Source organism: Balaenoptera acutorostrata, chromosome 4, assembly GCF_949987535.1.
Source record: "Balaenoptera acutorostrata chromosome 4, mBalAcu1.1, whole genome shotgun sequence".
In the NCBI taxonomy this organism is placed as follows: Eukaryota; Metazoa; Chordata; class Mammalia; order Artiodactyla; family Balaenopteridae; genus Balaenoptera; species Balaenoptera acutorostrata.
Window position 1 is genome coordinate 108,900,718 of NC_080067.1, and position 13,835 is coordinate 108,914,552.

Here is a 13,835-nt window from a genome sequence, read left to right on the forward strand (position 1 = left end):
TCCTTATTTACAAGTGGAGACATAGAAGTTCGGGAAGATTAAGTAACCTACTCAAGGCCTGGCTGACTCCAAAGCCCATGGTTTCCCCTGCACCAGTAGATCTCAATTTTGCTGTGCAGCAGAGAGATCTGGAGAACCTGTGAAAAAGCCAGAGGCATCTTTGGCCCCACCCTAAAAAATACAGCAGGTCTGGCCTGATGCTGATACAGGTGATCCCTGGATAACATCTTGCCGCCTAACGACACTGTCGACAGGTTTTTCTTCGTTTTTTTGTTTTACAATAGAGCGTGTTGGGACAGGGGAAGGAAAGGATGGGAACCTCTACAGGCTCTTTGTGCATAAATTACCTAGGAAGTCAACCAGCTGAGAAGCTTTACTGTAAACTACAGCTGCTATTAGTGAAGCTGGATGCCATCACAGACAAAAGGAAGCCCTCAGTAAGGCAATGTAGAGGTGAGTCAACAGTATAACTAAATAAAGTTGATGAAGATGAAAGCTTGGTAAGTTTCCGCTGAAAGAAATCTTAAGCCAATGGGCCCTATAAATAAAGTGAGTAGGGGTTTCAGATAGTAAAAATAGTAAATTAAGGGACCCACCACTACAACTAAGGATCACGTGATTAAGTGACATAGGTTGTCCATACTTCCATACTTATGGGTTTCCAGAATTCTAAAAAGGATCCAGGTTCTCCTATTTCTTATTGAAGGGTCTGACTTAGTGAAAGTACATTTGACTCAAATTCTAAGAACAGTACTAGGATAACCCATAACCTAATTAACTTCTCTTGGGCACTTATAAGAAAGAATATGACTCAAAGAAACTTGCAAACTAACAGTTTCCTGTAATACTGTCTAGAAGAAAGGTGAGTCAAATAGGCATATAGAGGTTGGAGACAAAAGTCTGATATCAATAAAAAAATTATCAATAAAAACCCTGCTTATTATTTCTCCTAATATTAAAAACTCACTGCCATGTTTTTTTTAACCTCTTTGGTCATGAAATCCTTTAGGAATTTGATGAGAGCTAGAATCTGCTCCCAAGAAAAATGCACATGCACTCAGAATTGTGTATGTGACTTCAGAGGGTCTTGGGAAGCCACCCATGGTGCAAAGACCTCCAGGTCAAACTTTTTTTTACTGAAATGTTCATAACACCTAGCCAGATCATATATGACATATTATGTTTTCTTCCCTGAGTGAAACTCCTATACATTTTTGTTGTGAAGCATCTAATTTGTGAGGTCTGACCAAAAGTTAAGTTAGGTCATATAACTCCACAGAAAAGCAGACAGTATATAATGAGAGAGTGGCACCACTCCAAGAGTTCAAGTATGCTAACACAAGTAGAATTGTTATTATCCTGGTAGGAAATTTTAGCCTGTGGATCTCCAGAGTTATTTCAGTTATAAGTATTAGGAGATACAACCACAAAAAATGAAGGGTAATTTACAATCGCTCTGAGGGCAACTTTCAAGACTGTACTACAAAGAAGAGATGCAGAAAGAACATGTGCCTTCTTATATAACATTGGTGTAACCTTGGGCTGCTGAAAATTTCAATAGGTTAGGATGTTTAAAATACCTCCTAGCTCAGCCCTTTCCACAAGGAATCAACAAATAGTACCTTGTATTATTAATGGAAAATTTCTCCGGTGGATGTTGAGCTTAAATTTTGAAATTACTACTGATTTCAGTGTTACTTATACCACTGCAAAGTTGTTTACTTTTTCTCTTGGAAAGGTCTTCTTTATCTGTCAAGACTATCTAGTATTAGAGCTTTTAATAAATAATTAAATTATAAATGGTTAAAGCAAGAGTATGTATGTGGTGGTGGGAATGTGAGGGTAGGTAATATGATTCATACCTTAATTAATCAGAGTAGAGGTTCAAGTTAATCTATAGTATACATGAGAGAAGAAAGACTTTCTATTCTAGGTAAATAAACAACTCAGCATGATAACAGACCCAAATATTTGCATGGCATCCATTTTTACTTTCTTTAGAAGGAATACAAATCACTTTTACCTTTTTACCAAAATGGATTCTTGGCATAGACTATACCAAGGTCCACATTATAATACACAGCTGAATACAATCACAGAATTACTATATTTTACAGTTACTTTTATTAAAGAAGAGTCATTTAACCACTAAGTCCAAAGAAGTAAAGTGACCTGTCAGGGTCATAAACAAATACACAATAACTTTTAGAATCCAGGTTTCAGATTCTCTGTCTTCTCTCTAAACCCATGTTTTTTCACCTTTTCACCACTTATTTCAGAGATTTTGACTGGAATATTATGCTGATTAAGCAGTAAATACTATAGAACTGCCAAACAGAAATTCTGAGCTAATAAAACACCGAAGCCTAGTGATCTACGACTCTGACCTTTCAAGAGAACCCTCACGTCTGTGACATAAAGTGAAATGTGACTGAGGTTTCATTTGCAATGACACGTGCTGTCAGACTGCTGTGCAGAATCAGGTCAGGCAGAGCTAGAGTGTCCAGGACCTGCTATCGTGGTCATCTACTCTGCTTCCCATAGCATGAATGAATCCTGCTCTACCAATTTGTAATTTCATGATTACAGACAAGATAATAATTCTTCAGGTTTCTTTCCTTCTGTTGAATGACTGAATCTTCTCAGAGGTCTGTTGTTGTTCTCTGTTTGCTCATTATTAGAGGGTGGGAAGAGAAAATTATCAAGGGGTTGAAGTGAGTTCTGAGAGGCTTTGTAGGTCCTAAATCAACTAGTTTAGGCTCAGACAGACAAGTGGTGATCAGAAGAAATTAGATGCCATTATAGGATTTTGCAGATGAGAGGTCCAGATGTCCGTGGGCAAGAAGGAAGCAGCTATGTGCAACAAGGAGCACTGTAGCCAGCCTCCTAATTCAGGTAGCCTCCCCTACATCTCCACACCCACTAGCCCCTAGCACTCAGCTTACTAGGGCTCTACTGGACGCCCCTCCCACTTACTATCCAATGGACTTTTCAATGCCATACCTATTATGTGCTAGGGTTACATCAGTTAAAACACAAACTTTCCTATCTGTGTGGAGCTATGGAGGCAACCTGAAGGACTTTTTTTTTTTTTTTTTTAAGATTTCTTTTAGTGATTGATTGATTGATTGATTGCTATGTTGGATCTTCGTTTCTGTGCTAGGGCTTTCTCCAGTTGTGGCAAGTGGGGGCCACTCTTCATCGCGGTGCGCGGGCCTCTCACTATTGTGGCCTCTCTTGTTGCGGAGCACAGGCTCCAGACGCGCAGGCTCAGTAGTTGTGGCTCACGGGCCTAGTTGCTCCACGGCATGTGGGATCTTCCCAGACCAGGGCTCGAACCCGTGTTTCCTGCATTAGCAGGCAGATTCTCAACCACTGCGCCACCAGGGAAGCCCCTGAAGGACTTTGAGCAGAGGAAAAGTAAAATGATAAAATTTGCATTTAAAACAGAGCTCTCAAGTACTTTATCTATTCTTGCATTGTTTCACTTATTAAAGCATGTACCAATTTTGTAATTTGAAAAATATCAAGTATAGAAAAGGGCTCCTGCTAGCAATGTAGAGGAGAGCTTAGAGAATAGGCAAGACTGCTACCAGGGAGACTGGTTAGGAAAGTAATCAGTAACACAAGGGAGAAGTGAAGAAAGGCTGAAAGGAGGTAACATTAAAGGGAATAGAGAGGAGTAAAGAGACTCAAATGATATTAAGATAGTAGCATCAATAAGACAAATTAATTGTAGGTCAGAGAGAAAAAGGTAAACAGGAGAACTTTCAAATATGGGACTTGGGTGGATATTTAAGACGGATTTATAAACAGAAAAAAGGGTGGGATAGAAAATTTTATGTATTATATGAACACTGCATACATTACATGTTTTACAAAAATATGCCCAGGAAACTCATCAAAATGATAGCAGTGGTTGGTTCTGCATGATAGGTCAATCATTTTTTTTTTTTTTAACCTCATTCTTTCCTACATCTTCTCAATTTATTAAGAATATGTACTTTTTGGGACTTCCCTGGCAGTCCAGTGCTTGGGACCCTGTGCTCCCAATGCAGGGGGCGTGAGTTCGATCTCTGGTTGGGGAGCTAGGATCCTACATGCCGTGCAGTGTGGCCAAAAAAAAAAAAAAAAAAAAAAGAGAATATTTACTTTTTAGTAAATTTTGTATATTTTTGAAGCACACACATCTCAAAAAGTTTACCTTTATTAATAAAAATTCTATGGTTGTAGAACTCCTTTGAGAAAAACTCATCAAATGGCAAACCATTCTATATTTCATAAACATATTATTGATCCATAATTAATTCTCATGTCTTTGTGAGATTGCATTGACTATGAAATTATAATGGTGAGCAGTCATCCTAGTTGTGAGTTGTTTTTTTTTTTTCCAATTCTGGAAATTCATTAGCTGAGAGAGGTGACAGAACTGAAAGCAGGTATCTTGCTGACATTGGATTATTCAGTAAATACTGCAGACACAAACTGCATGCCTCTGCCTCAGGGCTTTGCCACATACATCTATCTGCATGACTGACTCTCTCACCTCCAGTGTCATGTTCTCAATATGACCTAGTATGATTATCCTAATTTTAAGAGTAACATGCCCCTGTCACCACCACTGCCATAGGATTCCTGATCTTCTATCTGCTTTATTTTCAATATACTTATCACCTAATGTACAATTTATTTATTACATTTATTGTGTGTCTCACCCCCTAGAATGTAAGCTACTGAGATCATACATGGAGTTTTATTGTTTTTGTTCCCAAAGGTATCCCTATCACCAGAACAATGTCTAGCACATAGTGGATGTTCAATAAATATTTGTTGAATTAGTACATGTATGAATGAATAAATGCATGAGAGAATACATGAATAAAAGAATAAAATAAATAACTATTGGGTTAAAAAAAGCACACTCAATTATTTTACAAATGAACATCAGTCATTAATACTTTTTACTTTAGAAGTCACTGGTTCTCTGTTTAAACATTTGTAGAGACTAATTTAGTCTATGGGTTCAACAAAGTTTACTCTTTGTATACATATCTATTAAAGTCTATTTCATATTCAATAAAGGTGAGAATTAGTTATATATATATCAAATAACTTCTTTAATTAGTTAAATGTATAAAAATTAAACAGTATAAGCTTAACAATAAATGATACAATAAAGTTTTACTTTTTGTAATCAGAGCTTCCAAACTGCCTCATTTAAAAATGTTCATTTATTACTGAGGACCACTGAGGAACTCTGTCTTACAATTTCTCAGTTAACCATGTGATAGGTTGCTTCAGGGTTTTTTTAATCGTTAGTAATGAAACACAGGAACGAGGGAAAAGGGACAAGAAGGCAAAACACACATTCCGCTTACTCCAATTTTAAGAGCAATTTAAACTACTTTCACTTTACTATGTCTCAAAGTTATAGCACCATCTGGTGTTTACTATGCAGAAATGCTATGAGGGCGGGTAGTGCAAAAGTCCTTTGTCACTTAATTTTTAAAAAATGTTTAGGCAGCTGGATAAAATGATGCTAAGCATACAACTAAGTTGATAATGGCACAGATCACATGTTCAGTTTGGAAATATAGTAGTAAAAACTGAGAAATCAACATGTCATTAGAAGAATAAACCATCTAAATAACTTTCAAACAAGAATACTCTTCAAGAAAAAAAGGACAGAGGCAAAACATAAATAAGTTATTAAAAGAGGAAAATAAATTGAAAAACATTTTAGAACCTTGTTAATAGACCATTTGCAAAATCTGACAAAAATAAATGATCAAATAAAACAAACAGTTTACATTTGAAAACCCAGGAGATCTAATTATAAGATTTCTTCATTACATAGCCTCTGTCCTTAACCTCTACAGATAGCATTATAATAAGGCCTTGGTATATTAACAACTCCCAGTAAATTACATACATTTTATCATACGAGGGTGTGACAATTTAGCTTATTCAGTATTTTGTAACTTAGGTAAATTTCTTTAATGACTTAATGCTGCTGTCTCTACGTTTACAATAACACCAACATTACTTACACCAATATAGGCTTTCCCGATATCCTAGGATGTCTTATCACTTCTGACATTGTCTGTTTTGTCTCTTCCATTCTCTCTTCATCACTCGAATCCACAACAAATATTACCCCAAAAGATTCAGCATAGTAATTCTTCCAGATTCCCCGAATTCTTTTTCCACCTCCCAAGTCAAAGATGGTGACTTCAAACTTTCCTTGTCTAAGGTCAATTTTGGAAAATCCAACGGTAGGTGCTACATCTTCAGGATACTCTGTTTCAAATGATATAAAAGAAAGAATCTTGAGACTTTAAATTAATAACACTAATTTAACTTCACAACTTAAATGACATAAATGTGTTATTCATCATACTTTAGTACTAAATAGAATGTTTATTATTTGCTTACACAATAAGCATTACATCTAAGCACATTGGTTTGGGGGAAAGGTAGATACTATAAAATATCCAACTAGAATTTACACTCCTTGCAGATAGGAATTTCTGTCTGTTTTTTTGTTTGCTTGTTTGTTTTTATTGATATAACCCCAGTTCCTAAACTAATGCCCACCATATAACGGGTACTTAATAAGGATGTGTAGAATAAATAAACCAATGAACTCTTGCCTTTAAGGCCACTGACTCCCCAAGTTACAAACAATAAAAATTTCAACCTTCAACACCACAGCCATCCCCAAGGACCATTACAACATCTGTGGAGTTATAAAGAAAAACTAAACATTTAGAGAATAGTCTAGAACAACCAAATAAAGGGAGAAGCTATGAAGAGTATAGAACCTTTCTTTTTTAATTAACTGAATTAAAGCTGTAATTGGAATAAAGAGACTTTTAAGGACAGCTTGCAAATACAAAGAGTAGATTTTACTTTCTTCTACAAGAATAGAACACAGGATATTCTCATAAATTTATAATTGAATTTCTTTGGACTTCTGCATAGGACAGCACAAAGAAGAAGGTACAGGATGTACACAATTATAACTGCCAAAGAGCGGTAATGACAGTAAGAGATTAAAAAGATCACTAAGGTTCAAGCCTTGAACTAGGAGCTGGGACCTAGGCCTTAAAGCTAGGTAGGATTTAGACAGTCAGATGAGTGACCTAAGTAATAGAAATGGTAAAGGCAAGATGCACGAACAAGTTGAACATTGTAGTTGGAGCAAACCCTTAAGCCTGAACGCACACTGAAGAGGGTTCTGAAGATAGAGAATTGGGAGCCACAGAAGGTATTTTAGCAGACCAATAACATAATTAAGGTGACTAAAGTAGTCTTCCTTGAGATTCATCTTTGCAAAAGTCTCTAGAACGGACTGAAAATGAGAGTGATAGCCACTTTTTGGAGAGGTATGGAAATAAAAATAGAAGAATGGCAAGAGAGAACTCATGAAAGATTAACAGAACCAAGTGACTCAGTGGTTACAGAGAAGAGTTCAAACTTCATGTCTGTCTCTTCCATTCTCTCTTCATCGCTGGAATTCACAACAAATATTACTCCACTGAACTTTGTTTACAGCTGCAAGGTCAATACAGTGGCCACCAAACTACATGAGGCTTTTAAAACTTAAATCAATTAAACTTAAATAAAATAAAAAATTCAGCTCCTCAGTTGTTCAAGCTGTATTTCAAGTGCTCAAAAGTCACATGTGGCTGGTGGCCCACCCTACTGGACAGAGCCACTATAGAACATGTCCATCATTGCAAATAGCTCTACTGAACAACACTGGTTTAGAGGGTCTTATCATTCCCACATTCAGCAAAACATCTGCTATTACCAAGATAAATTTGAGAGGCATTTGCTGTTAGGTGTGACTGAGAAACAGACTTGCAATGTACCATTCCCTTTCAGCAAGCATCTTAATGCAGTTTACACAGCTCCCTAGAAAGTTAATAGACATCACAAGTCACATTTTTAAAAGACCTGCCTTATCTAGAAGGAGAAAAAGGCAAGTTTAGAAGCAATATAAGCAGCTATGTATTCCAAAAAGAGAATTAAACTAGACATTTAAAAATGTGGATCTAGTCCAGGCCAGAACTGGCTTCACAGTTAAAATAGGCAGCTGTCTTCGAGTATGATTTGAAAGGTACCCCCAGGAAATTATCAGTGAAAATAAATCAACTATCCTGAGGAAGGGATAAGGGAAATAACACATACAGAATACCTACTCAGTACCAGGACTTTGTTAGGCATTAGAATGCAAAGATGAATAAAAAAGGGTTGCTGTCCTCAAAGAATATCCAGTACAATTCAGAGAGAACTGTGTTATTCCCATTAATGGGAATAACACAAGAACCTATATGTTCTACAAACAAGTCTGGAGGTCACAGTGTGAAGGTATTATGAACTGCACTTTTATGTCCCTGCCAAAACTCATCTGTTGAAACCCTAATCCCCAAAGTGATGGTATTTGGAGGTAGGGCCTTTGGGATGTAATTAGGTTTAGGTGAGGTCACAAGGATGGAGCCCCCATGATGGAATTAGTGCCCTTATAAGAAGAGATATAAGAGAGCTTGTTTCCTCTCTCTCTTTCCACCACATGAGGATACAAGTGAGAAGATGGCTGTCTGTAAAAAAAGAAGAGGGCCCTCACTAAGTACTCGACCATACTGGCACCCTGACTGCAGTCTTCTAGCCTCCAGAACTGTGAGAAATACCTGTTGTTTAAGCCACTAAGTCTATGGTATTCTGCTATAGCAGCCCAAACTAAGATGGAGGGCATTCAAGAGAAAAAGGGTAAAGAGGAGCTAGAGGTGAGTCATGGCCTAGAAAGGCTTCAGAGAGGAAATGAAATAGGAGTAAAGTCTTAAAAGACAAAAAAATTATAACAAAGAAGGGAGAATAAAATTCCAAGCAGGGGAACAATGTAAGCACAGATAAAATGATGGCACTATTCCCAGGAAACCAATTCATATTAAGTAATTTTTTCAAGGTTACATGGTAGACAGAGCCAGGACTCAAATTCAGGTATTCAGGACTTTAAAAGCCTGTTTCTTTTGATACATGGAACACCCTCCCCAATTTCTCTATTCTTTCCTCTGGTTCCTACTCATGATTCTGTGTTTCAAGACTCAAGACTAAGTGTTCAGGTTACAACCTTTTCTGTAAATCCTTCTCTGATGATTCCTTCCTACTTTCAGTATCACCTACACCATCTATTGTAATATTCTGTGTTCTTACTGGTCTCCACAATAGCCTATACCTTCCCAATAGCTGGGAACTATCTTTGTATCCTTAGCACTCAGTACAAAGCATATAATTGCTCAATACTACAACACCAGACTGCTAGGACAGCTGAAGCTGCTGTCGTTATGTCCATTCTTCCATATATTTATCCATCCATCCATGCTTGTAATCATTTATTGAGGGCCTGTTATAAATCAGGCATCATACAAGAACCAGGGGTACAAAGACATATGGTCCCTAATCCTGAGGATTTCAGTAAACCATATGTGTTAAGACAATGCCTAGAAAGTTCAAGATAAAATGAAAATATATAATCAATAACTATTTATTGAGCTTATGTTATATGCTAAGTACTATGCAAGGTCCTAGATATACAAAGATTAATAAAATTTATTAATATTTTCTGATCTTATAGAGCACTTATATAGAGGGAAAAAGAGGAAATATATACATAAACAAATAACTACAGTATAATAAGATGTGTTAATGTCAACAATGCTAGGGACCAATTTACACAAAGAATTTTCCCACCCAAAATAACAACAGTTCCTTAGAACTATTAGGAAATAATACTGGAAAGTCAGAGAATCCTGGATTTTTTAGCTGAGCACATGGCTGTTCAGGATAAAGAATGCAATCCCCAGTCTCTATGGCAGCTAGGGGTGGCCCTGAGAACAGGTTCTAGATAATGTGCTTGTGGTATACTGTTAAATGTTTAACTGGCTTTGGAGGCTGTGGAACTCTGATAGGTAGTGTTTGCCAATTGTCATGGTGTAAATACTCCCGCTATGGACTATTTCAAACTACCAATATGAGGCACCTGAACATAGAGTTTGGAGGAGAGGTGCCTAACTAGCTCTCGTTGACTAATATGAGCCAATAAGAGCAAGTAGCAACCAGCTCTGGAACACCATGGGTTCTAGCTAATGGCCTGTGAACAGCAGTGATGTGGTGGCTTCTGGTTCACATACTTTAAAAAAAGAGAAGGACAGCCTCCCTTTGTCCTTTACTTCTTCCTTCCAGCTGAAATGCACATGTAGTAGTGAGACACCTTGGACCAGGTAGGCAAGGGAGAACACTAGGAATGGCAAAGCAAATAGGAAAAGGAACTTGAGTCTCTAATACCATAGAGCTGCTATGCCAGCCCTAGACTGCTTTTCCCTGTGCTGTAATATGAGAGAGAAATAAACTTCTATTTTATTAAACCACTGTTATTTTAGGCTTATTTGTTAGCACAATTGAACCTATATCCTATTAATGCAATCACTTTGACAGCCATGAAGAAGAGAAGCTGATTGAAGGAAGTGAACCTCAAGATAGGGAAAGTACTCTTAGATTAGGAAGCTATAATAAAATTATAGATGAAACACTAAACCCAGGGTTTGGACGCAGACAACGGCAATAGAGTAGGAGAGGAAGATTATCTCAAAAGAAAGGAGGAAATATACAATAAAAAATTAAAAAAAAATTTTTAATAAAAAACAAAACAAAGCAGAAAAGAGCCAGAAATAAGCTAAGAGAAGCCATGGGAGAAATGTTTTAGGAAGACTGCCTACTAAGACATGGCCTGAACTGGGACACCAAAATAAGTAAAACTGCCCTTGGGGAATTTATAGTCTGGAGAGGTAGAGTAATACATAAAAAGAGGGGCAATTAAGTAGCTATAGAAGTAGATACAGATAAGAGTAGACAAAAACAGAGGATGTAGTCAATTGTACTGATGGTGGTGGTAAGGGGTGAGGGCAGCAGGAGATCAGAAGAGACTTCATAAAGAAGGAGACTATAGGACAAACAAGCATCTTTAGAGATAAGTAGATAATCTGTCTTTAAGGATAAGTTGATATTCTCTTTAATAAGGCAAGTGGGAACAGCATAAACAAAATCACAAAGGTATCAAAAGGCTCAATTTGAAAAACTTCAAGTCGTTCTATATAACTGGAATCTTTAAAAAAGAAAAATGGTAAGAAATCAGTCACTGGAGTAGGCCGAAGAGTAAATACGAAATGAAAAACAAAAACAGAGCCAGAGGGGAGCTCAAAGTTGAAGGCAGCTTTGACTTTTTGTTCATGATGTGACACCTTGAACATTTTCTAAACTCAGAAAAAGAAACTAATGGAGGTGGGATTCAGAAGGAAAAGGCCTGATGGAAAGAGGATGTTCTAAGTACACGCAAATAATTAGACGGTCTGATTAGCACATTCCTGGATCCTGCTCCCTTGAACATAAGGCTTTGAAGGAATGAAAGAGAAAACGTTTAGATAAGGTTTCATGGCCTGCAGGCCAAATCTGGCTAGCCACCTGTTTTTACATGGCCCTCAAATTAAGAATGTGTTTTACATTTTAAAATTATTTCCAAAAAAAAAACCCAAGGATAATGTTTCATAACACATCAAATTTTAGGGTCTATAAATAAAGTTTCATTGGAACATGGCCACCATGCTCATTTGTTTACATATTTTCTATGGCTACTTCTGCACTACTATGTCAGAGCTGTGTAGCTGGGAAATGGACCATATGACTCTCAAAGTCTAAAATATTTACTACATGGATCTTTACAGAAGAAGTTTGCAAACCCTTGGTTTAGATGGTTACAGTGAGTGCTTTGCAAGGATATAACCTAGGTGACAGCATGAGGGCTACAAAAAGGCTTTAGAAGACTCCTCAGACAATAATATATAGTTTGCATCTAATTGGGGGGTGACAAAATGTTTTTCTCCAACAGCAAGTTTTGCAAGGTGCCAATTTTCTTTCACGAATTTCCATAAATAAAAGCTCCCTATCTGTCACGCATGATATCTAGTTGCAAAATCCATTTTCAGGAACAAATATATGTTAGGTTTTCTCCCAATTCATACCCTCAAGATGTCTGGCTCGTGCTACATCTTCTGGGTACACAACAAACTCACTAGTATAGTACCTCTATATTGTAGTTACAAAGCATTAAATTAAGACTAAATAAATACACCCAATGAGATGTAATATAAATGACATAAAACCCTTTAATGTATCTTTAATGTAACTGTAAAAATTACACATCATGTTGAAAAAAAAATCAAGAGGTGCAAAGAGAACTGTGCTGGCTAACTGTATTTCTACCTCCCTTTCATTTAGCTGTAGCCCTGTGACTAAATTCTGGCCAAGAAAATGTAAGTAGAAGATAGGGATCCTTAAAAGCAGGGGCATGTCCTTTTTTTACTTTTTCCTTCCTACTGGCTAGAAGACAGCTGTGATCCCTCTTAGCTGATCAAAAACCTCGAGGAGCCTATGCATTCATTCAAATCTGAAACATAAAAGGCTGGTACTATTAAGCCAGAGTCTATTCACCACATTAGCCTCAAGTATACTAAGAATATAAAGTAACAGAGTGTACAGTATATGTACCCAATGAATATGTAATAAAGCAATTTAAATAAATAAATCAGAGTAATTTAATAATAAATTTTTCCAGCTTACCTCCTTGGATTCCCTTTGCTGTTGCCGTTTTACCAGCATTATCAAGTCCCACCATCACAAGAGTCACCTTTCTTAAAACAATAAAAATTTAAAAATCACTTTGAGTCAGTTAAGTATTGGGGTAAAAATAAAAGCAAATTCATTCATCCAAGCAACACTTAAGGAGCATCTATATGTACAAGACAATCTGCTGGATGCTAAGGGGTACAATGATAAATAAAATATATATTCAAAAAGCAAAATTCTTGAAAAATAGCTGTAAAGTGTCATCCTTTTGTTCTCTAAGCAAAAAAAAGAAAAAAAAAAGGGGAAACTGTACAGTAGATAACTTGAAGGATAGAGACGAAATAAGGGATAGAAGAGAGAAAGCAAGGCAGAGAGATGGACCCTAGCACGAGTTATTTATCATGTCTAAAGACTCAATTTTCTAGTTAACTGAAGTCTAAGGATTAGCACAAATTTGTTTATTCTTGTGAAATTACATAAGAAAAGAATGATTGTTAGGTTCTTGACACTACTAGTATGCTCAACTGTTTTTATATATGCAGCACCTTACCAAGTATAAGTCTTAAACATAGTATAGTAACATGACTATTAACCTAAGCGGTAACATATTTTGAAAGAGGGTTCCTAAATTATAAAGCTTAAAATGTTTCTGATGATACAGCTAAACTTCACAGAGTTAGAAAAAAAATACAATCCAGTTCAATTTTACAATTGAAGAAACATAAGTCCAGAGTCATAAGATAAGACAATGAATTGGCTACAGTCAGAACCAGAACCTAATTCACCTAATTCCTAGGGACTTCTCAAACCTGGGGCAGGTTATAAAGGAACAAACCTACTATACTGGTCCTATTATCTCAGTGATTCACTCCACCACTAAAGCTCATTTCTGTTCCAGGCTTAACTACTGCTTAGTATAAATGGTGAGACCATCTATTAACACCATTTTGGGACTATAGAGAGAAAACCACAGCATAACTGGGTCACATTCCCATGGGGTAGAGTCAGGGTTTCTGCCAAGTACAGTCATTCTTCACTGGCAATCATTCCAAGAAGGGTTAAAAAACAGAACTTAGATGGCAAGAAAGGGTGTTTTTTCATCTGTATAGGCCTGGCTGTCTTGGATCTGGACTTCTTTATTAAACAAATAG

At 36.8% G+C, this 13,835-nt stretch overlaps 1 protein-coding gene across 4 annotated transcripts in view; it reads right to left on the reverse strand.

Annotated features, from left to right (window-relative positions):
- The window catches only part of ARL13B (ADP ribosylation factor like GTPase 13B), an 89,862-nt gene that overhangs the window by 55,951 nt on the left and 20,076 nt on the right, over positions 1-13,835 (reverse strand). For 2 of the 4 annotated variants that reach the window (XM_057545563.1, XM_007164079.3), the window contains exons 2-3: positions 12,679-12,749; positions 6,051-6,300 (exon numbers count right to left, since the gene is read on the reverse strand). In XM_057545563.1, the coding sequence (XP_057401546.1) occupies positions 6,051-6,300; positions 12,679-12,749 (321 nt within the window). The remainder of the gene's footprint in view (positions 1-6,050; positions 6,301-12,678; positions 12,750-13,835) is intronic. The other 2 variants (XM_007164081.2, XM_057545564.1) reach the window with 2 other exon arrangements.